The sequence below is a fragment of the Nicotiana sylvestris genome, chromosome 9 (assembly GCF_000393655.2).
Source record: "Nicotiana sylvestris chromosome 9, ASM39365v2, whole genome shotgun sequence".
Classification (NCBI taxonomy): domain Eukaryota; kingdom Viridiplantae; phylum Streptophyta; class Magnoliopsida; order Solanales; family Solanaceae; genus Nicotiana; species Nicotiana sylvestris.
In genome coordinates, this window is record NC_091065.1 from 166,581,482 (window position 1) to 166,600,690 (window position 19,209).

General features: G+C 39.5%; 1 protein-coding gene across 2 annotated transcripts; it reads left to right on the plus strand.

The window, feature by feature from the left end:
- Positions 1-13,933: 13,933 nt before the first annotated feature.
- Positions 13,934-18,995, plus strand: LOC104215595 (small ribosomal subunit protein cS23-like). Of its 2 annotated transcripts, XR_011402345.1 has the most exons (3): positions 13,943-14,270; positions 16,141-16,529; positions 18,663-18,995. XR_011402345.1 is itself a non-coding variant. In XM_009765440.2 (2 exons), the coding sequence occupies exons 1-2, from the start codon at positions 14,031-14,033 to the stop codon at positions 16,420-16,422; spliced, it is 522 nt and encodes a 173-aa protein (XP_009763742.1). In that variant the 5' UTR covers positions 13,934-14,030; the 3' UTR covers positions 16,423-16,572. The 2 variants fall into 2 exon arrangements, 1 of the variants encoding a protein (XP_009763742.1); XM_009765440.2 differs by lacking the exon at positions 18,663-18,995 and having other exon boundaries at positions 13,934-14,270; positions 16,141-16,572.
- Positions 18,996-19,209: the final 214 nt, after the last annotated feature.

Sequence of the window (19,209 nt, forward strand, 5' to 3'; positions counted from 1 at the left end):
TTACACTGTGACGGAAAAAGAGTTGCTAGCAATTGTGTTTGACATGGAGAAGTTTAGGCCTTATCTCATGGGTGCCAAGGTGATAGTTCATACTGACCATGCAGCACTCCGCTACTTAATGACAAAGAAGGATTCAAAGGATAGGTTAAAAGAGATGGTTCTTTTGCTTCAAGAGTTTGACCTAGATATTGTTGATCGAAAAGGATATGAAAACCAAGTGGCGGACCACTTGTCCCGCTTGGAGGAGGAGGGGAGGCCCCGTGATGGCCTCGAAATTAATGATTCATTCCTTGATGAGCAACTCCTCTCCGTATATGTGAATAGTATGCCTTGATTCGCGGATGTTGCCAACTTTCTTGTGAACGGCATTGTTTCGTATGAGCTCTCTTCTAACCAAAGGAAGAAGCTTAAACGGGATAGTTTGGACTACTACTCGGATGAGCCTTATTTGTTCAAAATTTGTAATAATGGGGTGATACGTAGATGTGTTCCGAAAGAGGAGAAACTAAACATTCTGGATGCTTGTCATTCCTCTCCCTACGATGGTCATCATGGTGGGGTGAGGACAGCTTCAAAGGTGCTTAGGTGTGGTTTTTATTGGTCTACTCTATATAAGGATGCTAGCGAGCTGGTTAAAAGATGTGATGAGTGTCAAAGAACTGGTGGGATCTCAAAGAAGGATGAAATGTCTCTTACCACTATTCTTGAGGGTGACATTTTTATGTCTGGGGTATAGACTTCATGGGGCCTTTTGTGAGTTCATATGGCAATACTTATATTCTGGTGGCCGTTGATTATGTTTCCAAGTGGGTCGAGCCGTGGCTTTGCCCAACAATGAGGCCCGGAGTGTGGTGGCATTTCTCAAGAAGAATATCTTTACTCGGTTTGGCACTCCTAGAGCAATCATCAGTGATAGAGGTTCTCATTTTTGCAATAAGGCATTTGACACTTTGCTTGAAAAGTGTGGTATCAATCACAAGGTTTCAACCCCTTACCATCCTCAGGATAGTGGGCAAGCTGAGGTCTCCAACAGGGAGATTAAGAGCATATTGTCAAAGACTGTCAATGCAAATAGGACTGACTGGTCAAAGAAACTAGATGATGCTTTGTGGGCTTAAAGGAATGCTTACAAAACTTCGATTGGTATGTCTTCGTACTGGTTGGTGTTTTGAAAAGCTTTCCATATACCGGTTGAGTTAGAGCACAAGGCCATGCGGGCTTTGAAAAAGTTAAATATTGAATGAGATGTTGCAACAAATCTCCGGGTAGAGCAACTCAATGAGCTTGATGAGTTCCGCTTTCATGCCCATTCCAGCTCGTCCTTGTATAAGGACAAGATGAAGTACTTACATGACAAGTATGCCCATAGTAAGGAATTCAAGGAAGGTTACTTGGTTCTCTTATTCAACTCCCGGTTACGACTGTTTCCAGGAAAGCTCAAGTCAAAATGGAGTGGACCTTTTGAGGTGGTGCTTATAACTCCATTTGGTACTCTTGATTTAAAAACAAAAATGGTGAAATCTTCAGAGTTAATGGGCACAAAGTAAAGCACTATCTTGGCAAGTTTGGTGACAGCCACGTGGTGGCAATGATCCATCTCAAATGATTGATGGTAACCTACGTCGTGCTGCGACATTAAATCAGGCGCTTCTTGGGAGGCAACCCATGTGTTTTTCTTCTTTTTGATTTTCTTCTTAGTATAGGCTTTGTTTGAACTAAGTGGTTGTGAGATGTGTGTAGGAATGTTTGATGCAGTACAGGACTAAGATAGAAAATTTTTGCAATAGTATGAAGTTGGACCATTGACAGCGCTCAATTTTTCACGGTCAGCGGTGGAAATATCTCGGAGGCGTAATTTGATGGCAGACACGGGATTGAAAAATCCAAAATGAGACTTCTCTGAAGTTTCATCTGCATCCGCGATGCATTTTTTCACAGTCAGTAGGGCATTTCCGTGGTTGCGTGCCATTTTTCGCTCTCAGTGGAGGTTTTAAACATGCAGCCCTTCTGTCCATCGACAGCGCGGACCGCGGTGATTTTATGCAGCCGTGCCAGGTGAGTGTTATGGGTCCCAGGGTGTTTTCTATAAATAGGAGATCATGAGGCCTTTTGCCCTTTTCGATCTTTTCTCTCTCAAAGCAAAAATATTTCACTGCTCATCTGAGCCCTAATCTGCATGAACTCAAAATTAAAGTCCACTTTCTTCACTCATTCCACAACTGGTAATTTCACTCCTTCATTACTTTATAATTTCCACTTGTTTTTCTTTTAATTGTTAGTTTTTACTTTTTCTCTTCTTTTTTTTCTTTTAATTATAACTTAGGGCTCATTAGTGTAATTAAATTAGGCTTAGATAGTTAGGATTGATTAATCAATGTCTAGTGGGGTGAGCAATGTAGATGTTATCCACTAAATGCATGATAAATAGAAACACTAGGATTACTCAAGACGTTTTTGAATTCCGCAGTTGCGGATGTTTTTCCATGGTCAGCGTTCATAAAATAAATCTGAGTTTGGAAGTCTTGTTGACTGTGGTCAGCGATGGCAAATTCCACTGACAGTGGCCCAACCTCCATGGCCGCGCTGCATTTCTCGCGGTCAGCGGTACTCAGCTTCAGAAAAGCAAATAATATGGGTCTGTGCCCGCACCCAATTTTCCGCAGACAGCGATGCAATTTCTGCGGTCGCGCCTAATTTTCTGCGCTCAGCGAGACCATAGAATTAGAGGGCGGGTATTCTGATCCCCATACCTCCGTGGTTGCGAGGCCTTTTTCCGCTGTCAGCAGTATGCATTTCGCTGCTGCATTTCTTTATTCGCTGTCAGCGATCTGCAACTTTTTCAAGTACTACCAATTGTTCTTTGTTGTTCTTCACTACTTTTTTTAGCACCTGTACAATGTACTAACAATATTCCACTTATTTTGTATGCAGACAATGGTCAAATCGAGAGGCGGTGGTGACAAAGGCAAAGGGAGGGCAGAACCTTCCCGGGGTAAGGGGAAAGGAAGAAAATTATCCCTTGCCATTCAACAATCTATCAGAGACCTCAGAATAAAAATGAAAGATGTGGATAGAGCCGTATCACATTCAGAGGGTAGTGAGTATATCCTTTCCAAGGAAGCTTCGGAAAGAGATTCGGTCCCAACTCACGTCCCATCCAATTTTCAAAGTGAGTTCCGATTGTAGGACATCCCTATACCCTCAGCTTCACCTACTTCTCCTGCCTCTTTTGAGTCGTTTGATGGCTTAGAGGAGAGTAATGAGTCTTCAGCCTCTCCTACAGCTTCCCCAGATAGACCAGAGCCCATTGATGTTGATGAGACACCGGATGAAGAGAGATGGGGTGCTCCCTAGACTGGAGAGATAGAGAGAATGAGGAACCTAGAGATGTGGCAGCAGAGATTTGTTAGTGAGCAGGCATATCACAAATTCAGGGAGTGGTGGCCTCAAAGGTCACTCATATATGAGCATCATTTTATAGAGCGGGATCTTCTGCCCCACAACCCCAATGTGAAGCAGCACTTTGATGAAAGAGTGGGGTGGAAATACTTCACAAGCAGGGTGTCGGATGCTAATGAGCACCTGGTCAATGAATTTTATGCCAATGTCGCCCACATCAAAAAGGGCACATTTGTGACCAAGGTGCGGAACTTGAAGATCAAGTTTGATGGTACGACTCTGAACGACTACCTCGGTTTCAATGATGAAGATGAGTCATTATACTTAGAGAAGGTAGTTTTAGATGAGGCGGCCCGCCCGTGGTTGGCATCAATACTGGCTCTCCCGAATACTACTCCAGCTTGGTTGGCATCGGGGGTTCCTATCTACATGAAAACCCTGAACTTCGAGGCAAAGGGTTGGGAGACTTTTGTGTGTTGCAAATTAGACCCCACTACTCACGATCGTGACATGCCGGTTTCCCAGATGATTATAGTGGCGGCTATCATGGCAGGGTTCCCGATCAATGTCAAGAATATCATGTCTAGGGTGATTACCAGAGTGGCCAACGAGGGTGATAGATCCTACCTCTTTTCGAACTTCCTCACCATGTACTTGGAGGATCAAGAGGTCGAGAAAAGGGATTTCGATATCAAGGTGAAACCCAAGAAGGCCTTCTCATAGTACAGCCTTCAGGGTCCAGGTAACCCCAAATCCAAAGGCAAAGCGACTACTTCTATTGGCCAGTCTGAAGAGCCAGCAGTGGTTGTCACTACTTCTAAGCCTCCCACTGCCATACCAGATCCTGCCCCCAGACCATATATTTCCATGTCTTCCTCAGTGCCCTCCTCAGTAACATACCCTTTGACTGCACATAGGCTGAACCAGACTCTCTCCAGCATCAACAACTGGATGCAGGCAGCAACTTCTAAGCTGTCTGTACTATCTAGTTCAGTGGTAGCCCAGTCAGTTCCTACACAGCCCCAGGTGCCAGCTTCAGTGGAGGATTCTCTCAAGGAGCTTCTGGACAACCAAAAGCTCAGCATGGATGCTCTGGCAGATCAAGGTAAAGCAATCAAGGAGCTGAGCAAGCAGACGAAGAAGCTGAAAAAGACTCGGGCCTCAAAGAAGTTCGTGAAGCTGTTGAGAGGAGAGGTGGAAAAGATGAAGTCAGCTGGAGACCTACCATTGGAGCTATTATTACAGGACCAACAGCCAGTAGCTCAGGCAGAGCGTATACATGAGCAGGAGGTTAAGGGAGAGCCTAGGAGGAGAGGGGTGCTTCCCCGGACTGATGATCTGGAGATACAACTGGAGGACCCCGAGGGGAGTGACCTAGGGACCCAGACACAGGACCCTACTGATGCTCCGGCCCCCATGCAGACAAAGGACCCATAGGAATTTTCTCTTTACTCTCTAACCCTTTCTTGATCTTATTTTTGCTATTAGCATTGAGGACAATGCTAGTTCTTATTTGGGGGGGGGGGTCCTATTTTGATTTGTGATACTGGAATGTAAATACGACACTTATTTTTCATTTATTGTTATTTTTCACTTTTGGTATGTATATAACTTTACCATTTATTTTTTACTTTTCGTTATTTTTCAATCTTGGTTTATATATAAAGTTACTCTCTCATGTATATATTCATTTCCCGTTATGTATATTTGTCTAAATCCCCTATTGTACATATTCAGTTTACTTTCCGTATTTTACTTTATAACTTCTTTTGCAATTTTCCTTAATAGTATAGCTTCTTATTTCATTTAATAGTTTCTTTTTCAGTTCGTAGCTTCTTATTTTTACAAGTTTTCGTAATCAATAAGTCTTTGGTTTTCTTAATATCACGGTTTTTTCAAAGGTGGAGTGTGTGTGAACCGGGTGGCTTTTCCCGATGATAGATGGCATGACAACCTTCTTAAAGGTTTGAGTCTGTTTTCGTTTTTGTGTAAATAGTAGCTAATGAACAATAGTGCCTCAGGGAAAGCTTCACTTGGGCCTAACACATTTACCTTTGACCTTATGGTTAAAAATAAATTGGTGTGTATAGGATGGTAATAGTTATGACCTTGAGACTCTTGTGTTGACTAAACAATCATCGAGTGATTTCTTGGAATCATTTGTGTTGCTCAAATCTTAGATAAGGTTATTGTGGGCCCTCGACTCTATCTCTTTAGCAATCCTATAGCTTGTGTGGTGAGGTTTTAATTTGCAAGTCCAAGTCCCGTGCCAATAAGTCTAGAACTTGCACTGAATATTTGTCTAGGCAAAATCCTAAATGTAGCTCGACTGAAGAAGTGATTATAGGATATCCTTGATCCAAATTGAGGCTTGAAAACATCCATAGCCCACCAAAAATAATATCTCTAGTCAACCTCATTGAGTCATAGCCCTTATTCTTTCAAAAACCATGATATGAGCCTTTATCCGTTCTAAAATGATCCTCTCTTGGCACCCGATCTTTCCTTAGCACAAGGCAAAAGCATAAGTTTGGGGGAAGAGACGAGGAATGCAAAAGCGATAAAAGGTACAAAATGAAAAAAATGAAAGGCAAAAAGAAAAAGAAAGAAAAGCCAAAAAGTCAAAAAGAAAGTGAACAATGTGGAAGAAATGAAGGGATTCAATAAAAGCAAAGATGAAAGGCCTGGAAATATTAGAAAAGAGAAAAAGAATTGAAATGAACAAGAAAGAGTGACAGTGTTTCTCTCTAGCCCCTAAGGAAGAAGTAAATGACTCAAAGAGTCAAGAAAATGTGAGCCAAAATGAAAAAAATAAAGTGCTTAAGGAAAGATGAAACCTTCATAGACCAATATTTCCTACCCTGAACCAAAAGCCTTCAGTACATTCCCCCAAAAGCCCTATATCTTGAGTTGAGTTAGCTTGCATTAGTGGTGACTCACATAAGGGGCAAGTTTATGATACTTAGAGTCGGACTTGTGACCTTCCTTTGAGAGAGATGAGTGTGTTTTCCAAACTTCTCGTTCTGAGTGCGACAATCTAAAAGTGAGGTTTGCATATGGAGGATCGAGGAGTATGAGTTTGGGTTCCACAATGACCAATGTAATATAAAGAGTTTCCTTGATGAGTTGAGTCAAAACTTGATGCTTTGGTGTCGCACTAAAGCTATGGTGCTAAAAAGTTGTGTATTGTTAATAATGCATTTGAGTTGAGGGTAATTGTTAGTCCCAATTGATTCTTGATGAGGTTACTTTAGGACAGCTGAAATTTTCCTTTATTTTATCTTGAGAAAGTGGGAATTACTTTGTTTTCTTGAGGGCAAGAAAAAGCTTAAGTTTGGGGGAGTTGATAACTAGGGATTCTAGCTTATTTTATGCTCCTTTTTGCTTAAGTTTTGGATTAAAAGTATGTACAAGTATTCCCGAAAGCTAACTTACTGCACTTGTTTGCAGTGTTTGGTCAAAAAGAGACAAGAAAGTCATAATTAGCTCAAAAAGGAGTGAAACCTGCACAAGTTCAAAGTTGAAATCAAAAGGCGCTGACAGCGAGAAATAGTAGCGGACGCGGAGGGTCTAATGCTGAGGTAGTCCTGATGCCGCTCTCAGCGGTTTGATGATTCAGAGAGTGTCTTTTTAAGCTTAACAATCACCGCTGCCCGCGGTGAAATTATGCGGTAGTGCTATCATCTAACGCGGTCCAGTTCTCGCCCTCAGCGGAATGAAGAATTAGAGAACATTAGTTGGGAGCTCAAATTGAAAGGCGCGGTCCACGACCATATTTCGCGGCCGCGGTTGAAGGAGCGCTGAGGCAGGTGTTTTTCTGCTCCTAGTGGACTCAAGTTCAGAACCAGCTAAAAAGAGAGGAACTGTGGTCCGTGCTTGCTTTTGCGCGGCAGCGGTAGTCATGGAGCTGATGCGACTTATTTTCCGCTGTCAGCGGAATCTCCGTAGGGATAATTTTGTCCGAAAAATTTAGCTATGTATAAATAGTTCTTTTTCAGATTTTTAGGTCATCTTTTGTATTGTGGAGCTCGTAAACAACCATTTTTTGCTTTTTAGAGTAACTTTAGAACATCTTTAGAAATTAATCTTAGATTTTACTCTTGTAATTACTTTTTATGGCTTATATTTCTTCTCTATCTTTGATTTCTACCTTTATTATGAGTAGTTAAACCTATTAGCTAGGGTTGTGACCCAACCCTTGTGTGGGTATTTAATGGGTCTTCTATTTTAGGGCTTAATTGTTTATGGGTTAGTGATATTTAGCTTGTTTCATGCTATAATTGTAGAATTGGTGGCTACAAACACTGATTGTGCCTTTTTGACTTAGGCTCTTCTTGAGAAAGAGAGACTAAGTCTAGGAAATTCAGGCTAACAAGGAATTGGGTGCATTAAAGAGATTGATAGCCCTAATTAAAGGGTTAAACCTAGAGATAGTAATACCCGACTTGAGCCAATTTTGCTTGCATTGTGTAAACACCCAATTGGGCTTGAGAAAGCCAATTAGGGCAAAGTCACTCAAACTACCGAGAGGTATAGAGTGAGTAACTATGTGCAATGGTTATATCATGATTCCAATTTCAACAAGTTTGCCCTAAGTTTTAGACCCCGTTAGATACCCACCTAGGTGTAAGTCACTTCCTTAGTGCTTTTTACCAATTGAGAAAACCCTTACAAAAATATCATACTTAGCTTATTTTCATTCTTCATTTGTGTTAAAAGTAGAATAGTAACCAAAGCAAAGCATGATTGAAAGTGCAATTAAGAACAATCCGCACGGCTAGATTAGATAGACACTCAATTCTAATATTAACTCTCTGTGGATTCGATCCCAACCTTTCGGGTAAAAGTTGCATCAACCACTCTGCCATTCTATAGTGGTATAGGGTTGGAGACGATCAAAGGCTCGACATATGGTCGAGAAGGGTTATTTGGCTTATCTACCTTATGTTCGGGATACAGCTGCAGAGACTCTAGCGACTGATTTAGTGCTTGTGGTCCGGGAGTTCTTCTATGTGTTTCTTTTCGGTCTACCAGTCATGCCACCAGACTGTGATATCGATTTCTATATTGATTTGGATCTAGGTACCCAGCCTATCTCTATTCCACCGTACCGCATGGCTCCAAAAGAGTTGAAGGAGCTGAAGGAATAGCTTGAAAAGTTGCTAGCAAAGGAGTTTATCAGACCGAGTGTGTCGCTTTGGGGTGCACTAGTGTTGTTCGTGAAGAAGAAAGATGGACTATGCGGATGTGCATTGATTACCGCTAGTTGAGCAAAGTTACCATTAAGAACAAGTACCTATTACCGCGTATTGATGATTTGTTTGACCAGTTGCAGGGTGCCAGGGTGTTCTCTAAGATCGACTTAAGATCGGGGTAGCATCAGTTGAAGATTCCAGATTTGGATATCCGGAAGATGGATTTTCGGACTGAATCTGGCCATTATGAGTTCCTAGTGATGTCTTTCAGGTTGACTAATGCCCCGGTGATGTTTATGGATTTGATAAACATGGTGTTCAGGCCATATATTATTTATTTGTCATTGTGTTCATTGATGATATTTTGATCTACTCGTGCAGCACGGAGGGGCACGAGCAGCATTTGAGAGTGGTGCTTCAAACCTTGCAGGAACAGAAGCTATATGCTAATTTCTCCAAGTATGAGTTCTGGTTAGATTATGTGGTATTCTTAGGGCATGTTGTATCAAGCGAGGGTATTAAGATGGATCCCAAGAAGATTGAGGTAGTTTAGAGTTGACCTTGTTCTACAACGTCGACCGAGATCAGGAGCTTTTTGGGGTTAGCAGGTTATTATCGCGGATTTGTGGAGGGCTTCTCATCTATTGCAGCGACTTTGACTAGATTGACTTAGATGGGTGCTCCATTCCGGTGGTCCGATGATTGTGAGGCGAGCTTCTGGAAGCTCAAGACAACTTTGACTATGGCACAGTTCTAGTGTTTCCTTCCAGTTCAGGGAAGTATACTGTGTATTGAGATGTTTCACATGTCAGTTTGGGTTGTGTATTGATGCAGAAGGGGCGAGCTATTGCATATGCTTCATGCCAGCTGAAGCCCCATGAGAAAAATTACCATGTACATGATTTTAGAGTCTGTCGTGATTGTTCATGCTCTTAACACTTGGAGGGATTATCGTTATAGGGTGTCATGTGAGGTTTACACCGATCATCGTAGCTTGTAGCATTTGTTCAAGTAGAGGGATCTCAATTTAAGGTAGTATAAGTGGCTTGAGTTACTAAAAGACTATGATATTACCATCCTTTATCATCCGGGTAAGGCGAATGTAGTCGCAGATGCCTTAAGAAGAAAGGCAGAGAGTATGGGTAGTTTGGTATTCATTGCAGCAGAGGAGAGGCCATTAGCCTTGGATATTCAGTCCTTGGCTAACAGACTTATGAGGTTGGATATTTCATAGCCTAGCCGGGTTCTTGCATGCGTCATCAGTCTTCATTATCCGAGCAGATCAAGGCTCGTCAATTTGATGATTCGCGCTTTTTAGTTCTTAAGGAGACGGTACTTCAGGGTGATGCCAAAGAGGTTACTATCGATAAGGATGGTGTTTTGTGATTCCAAGGTCGTCTATACGTTCCTAATATTGATGGGTTGAGGGGAAAAGATTCTAGAGGAGGCACACAGTTCTTGGTATTCTATTCATCTAGGTGCTACGAAGGAGTATCGGGACCTGAGGCAGCATTATTGGTGGCGGCGGATGAAGAAGGACATAGTTGAGTATTGCAACCGGTCGTTTTGCTTTCTAGATCCATGTTCCCCTAAATAAGACTCCCTATATGTGTTATTACTATTTTATGACTTGCGGGGATGGTTAGTTTGGGTTTGGAAGGGTTCGAGTTGAAAACGAAACACTTAGTTCCTTAATATTAGCTAAAAAGGACTAAGTTTGACTAGAGTCAACATTTTGAATAAAGGACCTCAGAACAGGGATTTGACAGTCCCAATAGGTTTGTATGATGATTTTGGACTTGGATCGGGTTTTGGATGACCCGGAAGCATTTCGGCGCTTAATATTGAAAGTTAGCACATTGAAGGAGATCTTTAAATTTGGTTTGAAGTAGGATTTGACGTTATCGAGGCCCGTTTGGGATTTCGAGCCTAGTAATGGTTCTGTATGGTGATTTAAGACTTGTACGCAAACTTTGGTGTTATTCCGAGTAATCTAAGTATGATTCGGCGCATTCGGAGCATATTGGAAACTTGATGTTCATAATTTGATTCAATTTGATTTTGGGGTGAGATTCTTAGTTTCGTTGTTGTTTTTCGCGTTTCGAGAGTTCGAGCAGGTCCGTATTATATTTATGGACCTATTGGTGCATTTGGATGGGGTCCCTAGTGGCTCGGGTGTGTTTCGGACCACCCGGAGCCAAGTTGAAAATACCAGATTTTCCAGTTCTGGTTTCCTTCTTTGCGAACACGGAAGGATCCTCGCGTTCGCGATGAAGGATTTGGGGTACTGGGGGCTGGGGGTTGGGGGATTTTTCCCTTCGCGTTTGTGTATTGCAGGGCCGCATTCTCGGAGGCCTAGGCCCTTTATCCTTTGCGTTTGGTAGGCCGGGTTCACGTAGAAGTCTGGTCCTGGACCTGGGCAACCCAGTTGCCCTATCCATTCACGTGTTGGGCCCCGCATTCGCATAGAGCCTTTTTTTCTGGGCTCCTCAGCTTTGCCCTTGCGATCGCGTATAAGGACCCCTGGGCAAAAACATCTTTTAAAAACGGGACTTAGGCTATTTTGGCTCATTTTGTTTCATCTCTTGGACGATTTTGGAGCTCTTGGAGAGGGGTTTTCACCTAACACTTTGAGGTAAGTAATTTCTATATAAGATGAGTTTAATACATAGATTATGGGTAGATTTAAACATGTAAAATGGTGGAAATTATGGATTTAATTGGAAAACCTAGATTTTGGCAACAATGAGATTTAACCACAAAAATAATTATGGAATTGGGTGAGAATTATATATTTGAGTTTGTGAGGTTATGGGTAATATTTATCTTCAAAAAAATTTGGAATCCAGGCGCGTGGGCTAGGTCATGAATTTTAGGACTCTTCCAATTTGGGTCGGGTAATTACTCTAATAGTTAAATTATGAACTTTTGAACATGTATTGATTAATTTATGTAACATTTGGCTAGTTTCGAATTGTTCGACACCTAGTTGAGGCTTTAGAACGAATTTGTGGTCCTGAAAGTGAGCTTTGAGACAAGATAAGTCTCTTTCCTAACCTTGTAAGAGGAAATTTAACCCATAAGTGATTTAAATTACTATTTGTTTCTAATTGTTGGGGCTACACACGCACGAGGTAACGAGAGTCCGTACATAGCTACTAATTATATTTATGTCTGGGTAGTTTAGGACCCAAATCATGAAATATTTGTGATGTTTGTGCCTTACTTGTTAATTAATGTGCCTAATTTATATTGAAACTTGATAAAAGATTTGTAAGAGATCATATTTCCCTTACTTAAGTTTTGGCGGGTTACTTAACCGTTAATAGAAATTGAGCTTTTTTGTGTATTAGTTTTGTAATAGTTTGTAAATCGGGTGTTTATAAAGTATCCTCTCTTCTTGTGGAGCGGGATGAATGCCTCGACAGTAGAGTAGATGCATCTATGATTCATGTCGCTCGACCCTCGGCAGTGTACACATTATTCTAGATCAGGTCGTACGACCTTGGCATAAGCCTACTTAATAATACTCGGAGCCTAATTATATTTGATATTATTTTATGGCTTATGAGGTTGAAATTTTTAAATGACAGAAATTGACTTGGAATTTACTATTTGTGAAAGGATTATTTATTCACTGCTTGTTACTGAGTTACTATCATTAATTACATAATTCAATGCTTATTTAGAATTTCTTTATTTTATTGTTAACCCATAGTAAGTGTCGATGTCGACTCCTCGTCACTACTTCTTCGAGGTTAGACTAGATACTTACTGGGTAGATGTTGTTTATGTACTCATGCTACACTTCTGCACTAACCGTGCATGATTTGAGGCAGGTACATCTGGCAGTCACACTGGCACGCATTCCCCGTTACACTGAGGCCTAGTGGTGAGCTACTTTCTGAGCTGTTCTACAGCACCTAGAGTCTCTCTTTTGTATTTATATTCTGTCTACTTTATTTCAGACAGCGGTTAGAGTTTTATATATTCTACTAGTTGCTCATACACTTCTGACACCAGGTCTTGGCATACATACTGGTAGACTTTATGATTTTGGAGTAATCATTTCACTGCATTTGTTCCTTCATTAGTCTTCGTTTTTCTTATTTAATTTTTTTACTCCTTATCTTCTTAATAAATGGAACTTAAACTACTTGAAAATTTATCAAAAAGTGAAATTTGCATGATTAGCTCACTGTTGACTTGCCTAGGGCGCCATCACGGCCTATAGAGAAATGAGATCGTGATGGTACTGCTCATGAATTTTTCCCTTTTTATGGCTTTCATGCATCTCATGCCTATTTCATCTATCCTAGTTGGTAGATAAGGTACCTCCTTCAGTAAATCTCATGGGTGTTTTGTTCGTGCCTCACCATTCTTCTTTAATAATCTGATACAAATGCCACTTGTCACTACATCATTAGTCCACGTGTCATGCCTATTTTTCACCAATACAAGAAGCATCGACTACTTGATACACTGCCCTGCAACTCAATATTGGTGTTTTTGGATGTAACGAACAACTCGATCAATGCCAGATCCAGGATTTTTAAGTAATGTTTACTCAACTATTCTTAATCTAGATGTTACTACTGAGATTGGGTGCTCAGTTGATGTATTTATAAGAATTATTAAATTTTCTATATAAGTAATAGTATTTAGCTCCAACGGTAATTGGTGCTAAATTATCCATAACTCATAACATAGATCCACCGTTGAACCCGATTTGATACTCCAACCAACACCAACAACGAGGGGTAATTTATATGTCCAATATCTAATCATGCCTTGTTTTAGAAGAGATGGAGCGAGAAAATGAGGAAGATTGGAGTCTAAAATGAATAATGTAATTATTGGAATAATTGTTAGAGACTCAAATGATGGATACGCAAGCATGATACCTTATATGATGTTCTATATCTCCATGAATCTAGAAACTTTTGCTTGCATTATATTATTTGGTCTACGTACCGGAACTAATAACATTCGAGATTATGCAGGATTATACACAAAAGAACCTTTTTGGCTTTTCTTTAGTCTATGTCTCTTATCCCAAGGAGGTCTTCCTCCACTAGCAAGTTTTTTCAGAAAACTCTATTTATTCTGGTGTGGATGGCAGACATACCTATATTTCTTCTATATAAATTATAAATATAAATATACTATGTAATTAAGAAGAAATCTCTATACAAATAATAGATATGGTTATAATTAAGTATAACTAGGAAAAATTCCATATAAAAATCCATAAGAGAAATATGTCAGGCCGGGGTATTAAGGAACTCTGGGCCTGGGCCTTCGAAAAAACAAAAGTATTCTTATCCATATACTATACATTTGAACATGACACAAAGACAGAGCATGTCTTCTTCATAGGAGTTTCCTCTCTCTCTCCCTCTCCTCTTTAACAAAGAAATATATTAGCAGTTGAAGATGATGTTATCAGCAGCTACACAGCCCACCGTGAATTGGGCTCCTGCGTTTTTTTCTCAGAAATACTTTTCACCCAAAATTGTCTCCTTTACAAAGCAGCAGCAGTCTCTTTCTCGACCTTTCAATGTCTCAGCACTTAAACCCAGAAGAAATCTTGGCGTCTTTGCAACCTCAGCCGTATCTTTTGCTGAAGAAACATCAACGCAAGATTCTGTCTCCTCAGCTCCTCTTCAAAAAGAGGTAATTTTGGTTCAATTCTTTACCTTTTTGTTGAATTGTGTGAATTGAACCATCTCCTGAATTTTGTACGTTGTTGCACCCAAAGGTGTATCCCAGCAGTCAATAAAAATTAGAATGAAGTCCATGAAACCATGTAAGAATCTAGTAGAGGCTAAACAAAAATGAAGTTAGGTGGATACTTCCTACTTGCTTTTTCCTACATTTATCTGGTACTTGTCCAGTGGGAACATATAGTTCAGGCGTGGACAATCTTGACCGGAAATATAAAAAAGTTTTAATTTTTAAGATATTGTAGTGAAACATTTTTTTATTTAATTATGGCTGCAACAATCTCCGTGGGTCTGGTTGTTTCTCTAAGAAGATTGATAAAAATTTATAGGGAGAAAAATTTATTGACTTAGAGAAGGCATATGATAGAGCACGGAGAAGTGTCATTTGGTAGGTATTGGAAAAGAAAAGAATTCATGTCAAAAATATAAATGTTATAAAGGATATGTACGATGGAGCTGCCACAAGTGAGAGGAGCGGTGGAGGAGTTCCCATTACCATGGGTTTGCACCAGGTCTGTGCACTATGCTCATACCTATTTACTTTTGTTATGTATGATATAACCAACAGTATATAGGCTAGGTACGATGGTGCATGCTCTTTGCAAACGATATTGTGCTAATTGATGATACGATGAGGGTGTCAATCACAAGCTCAAGCTATGGAGAAGCACTTTAGAGAGTAAGGAACTTCGGGTAAGATTAGATTGAATTGAGGTACTAAATATTGATAGCTTAGATATCTAGGCTCAATGTTTCATGAGAATGAAATGGTAGATGGAGAGGTTACGGATAACATTAAGTAGGGTGGTTGAAATGGAGGAGCGCGATAGGAGTATTTTGTGATAGGTACCAGAATGAAAGGCAAGTTCCATAGAACGACTATAAGCCTGAATGTTGAATGAGAGTGATTGTTGGGCGTTTTAAGCACAACATATCCACAAGATGAGCATCACGGAGATAAAGATGTTACAGAAGGCCAAGGAGCATATATAGAGGATAAATGAGAGAATGTCACTTGAGATGGTTTTGCCGTGTGTTACGTAGGCCTTCAGATGCACCGGTTCTTAGATGTGAAAACATGGTGATTGAAGATGTTAAAGAGGAAGAGGTAGTACTAAAATTACATGGAAAGAAATTATTTCAAAAGATTTAGAATATACAGGAATCCAGCCAGGTCTAGCAAACAATAGAAAACAATGGATGTTGAAAATCCATATAAGTGATATCAAGTAAACGATTAGTGCTTATCAGAAAACTCGTACTTCCTCCGTTTCAATTTATGTGAGCCTATTTCCTTTTTAGTCCGTGCCAAAAAGAATGACCCCTTTCCATATTTGGAAACAATTTACCTTTATGCAATAATTTATAGCCATATAAAATATATGTGCCTCATTTTAGGCTACAAGTTCAAAAGCCTTCTCTTTTTCTTTAACTTTGTGCCCATTTAAATAGGCTCACATAAATTGAAACGGAGAGAGTAGTATATTATAATATAACCACTAGAATATATTAGAGAATCCCTGGTGTTAGATAATCCTCAAGTACGGAGTATTGAAAAACTATGGACCATACAGAGCATTTATGATATTGAGGATTCATACAGCCAACGCCTACTAGCTTGGGGTTTATGCCTATTTGTTATCTTTTTCTTGGACCAAATTGATAGATAGAAGTTCAATCCACTACATCTGTTTGCTTGAATACTTTGATTTGGTTAGTCATGTAATATCTTTATTGTGGTGTTTGACTTTTATATAGTTAGTTATATTTGCAACGTTTTCAGTCTGGTGTTTGACTCTTACTATCTGATGTATGTACAGAAGCTTGGAGTGGTAGTTAAGCCGTTGGAGAAACCTAGGCTAGTGTTGAAGTTTATTTGGATGGAGAAGAACATTGGGATTGCACTGGACCAGGTAATTCCTGGTCATGGTACGATTCCATTGAGCCCCTATTATTTTTGGCCTAGAAAAGATGCTTGGGAGGAGCTTAAAATCATGCTGGAGAGTAAACCCTGGATATCACAGAAGCAAATGATTATTCTTCTTAATCAGGCTACCGATATCATCAATTTGTGGCAACAGAGTGGTGGTGATTTAGCCTAAGCCTTCATAGAACAAGATTCATATATTGTGCTGCGACTGAACGTCATCATTTTGTTTGCCATCATGCGTGTTATGTGGCACATGTTGTAACTTGTTTCACTCAAAAGGTCAGTCGAACTTATGCAATTTGATTGTTTTGGTTTTCCTCTATTTTCTTTTTAGTTTTTGGATGTTATTGTATAGTACTATATATCTGATGGTTCTGCTTCATGAATATTAACATCTAACAAAAAACAAAGTAAAGTTGTACTGATGGTGGGAATTTGGCTATAATTCGAATTCCATCGCACATCTTCTTTTATACAAAACATTCTTTTGTAATTCCATAATGTCCAGTTGAAAGGATATCATTTTGTACATTAAATTAACTGGAAGTAAAGAGAAGTAATAATTTTTTTATAAGGTAAGGTTTTATTAAGAAACAGTATCAGCTTGATACTGAGAAATTTACAGACAAAGTGCTGGCTCAATTACATCAAAATCCTATGCTATCTAGCATGTCCAGCATATCATGTAAGTTCAAAACTATATTTCCATCTCTACAATAGTACAAATAATGTAAACAACTTTTTCATGAAAGAGAAGTAATTATTAACTCCTGACTTTTCTTAGACATGGTGATTAATTCTATAAATAGAAAATTCCCATGTACAAATGTGTACAAAAGAATCTTTGTGCAATACTCTGACTTAGCTAACAAAAAGAGAAAATATAACATCGATGAAATTTCTCTGTGCTTATTTTGAAAATGTCATCTCCTCATCTTCATATTTGCATACTCGATGACTTTGTATACTGATCTATATTCACTTGCATATATTCTGTTTGCTGAAATAATTTGCAGAACTGGGCTGGTTATTTTATAGCTAAGAATTCCACTCTCCATCTCCCCCTCACCAGCCTCAAAGAAAAAAAAAAGAAGAAGAAGAAGAACGGTTACTAATTACTCTAAGCACTGAATGAGACACTTATGAGTAATGCTAATTTCTTTCCAGGTCACCTAGTCGGATAATGCTAGTTCTTTTTTGGCCATGTGATATCTCTCCGTAAATTTATCCTTACACAATCCCATATCTTCTGGTTGTGCGGATGCTAATATGCTTTCCTAGCAGTCATGCTTGAAACTCTAATTTCCTGTTAATGCTTACCATCAGGAAATTGGATTGTTTAACTACATCTAATTTGTTTGCTGAAGTTGCTTATGTACTTTGTTAGTATCTCTCTTCACCTATAATAGTCAAAATGTCATGCCATTTGACATTTCACGTCTAAAGTTTTGGCTTCCATTTAAAACTTCAATCGCATTCTTTCTTCTTTTTCACCTTAGACCTTGGTGCTAACATCTGAAGTCTCAGCCTCTAGACAGAGAGTACAACAAAAACGTATCCAATATAATTCCACATAGTGAGGTCTGGGGAGGGTAGTGTGTACGCAGACCTTACCAGGCTGTTTCCAATAGACCCTCGGCTCAAGGAATGCATAAGCACAACAGTAATGAAAAAGAAAAGCGGTAGTGTAGAAGCAAGATAATAAGATGACCAGAACGATTGTTTGAATGCTTTGATATCACCTGGAGATGTTCATAGTCAAATCTGTTTGAGAAGCCAATCAGCTGTAATTACGGAGGCACGGGAATTAAGTGACTCATTCAGTTTCTTTCTCTGGAACCCAGAGTCTGGATGCATGCTATGATTACCTCTTAATTCTACAAATATTGTTGTTTGATTCCTTATTCTACATGGTAAGATATGAATGAAGAGAATCAGTTTTAATAGGAAGAGAAACAAAACAAAGTATGATAGTAAAACTAAAAAAGGTTATAGTGTGCGATTCTCTTGCCTTGTAGAATGCTGCTATTATTGACACCAAGCAGGAGAAATTGCCTGATTAGACTACTCTGTAGTGCTTAATCATTCTACTTATTTCTAGGTTTCTTCTTATTTGTTTTTCCATTTTACAACTATGTGATTATGTATGTGATGCTGTTAGTTTTCTATATCATCGGACATGCTATTTTGTTGCCGTGGTGTTGAACAACAGATCGGAAATAGTCTCTCTACCTTCTCAAGGCAGGGGTAAGGCTGCGTACACACTATCCTCCCCAGACCCCACTTGTGAGATTACACTGGTTTTGTTTTTGTTGTTGTTGTTGTTGTTGTTGTTGTTGTTGTTGTTGTTTTTGTTGTTGTGTTGAACAACAGTTGGTACCAATACTATTCTGTTGTGTCTTTCTTCTTCAGGCAAAGCTTGTTGGTAATTGACCGGCCTCTTATTCTTTGCTGTCTAACATATTATGCCTCAACTCTCTATGTTCTTCCCTAAGGCGCGCAATGAACAAGTTCTGCATTATATTACTCGATATATGCAGTCTCTCGTCCTTCTCTTTGCACATTATGAGAAAACTAGATTCATTTGTGTCAATCCAAAGGCATATAATTGCCTGATATTGACTTTTTTGTGAACATAGTCGGTGAAAACTAAAATATAAACGTAATTCTGGTTGTCAAGGTGTTTGTTGCAGCATAGAGAACATGATATACAAGTTGATTTGATCCATTAGTTTGTTTGTTTGATTGGAAGTCTGGAACTGCTTTAAGCTTGTTTTTATTTACTGCAAAATCTCTTCTCATCATATTTTTCCTGTCCAAGGAAACAGGAAAATGATTAAGTTTGTACTTAAAGGGCACGAGAAATACACCATCCTAAAATGTGAAATTCCATAAAACTAATATAAAATTAAAGTGACTTGTTTTAAGTCGGAATTGGCATAGAAGGGGGCCAACAAAC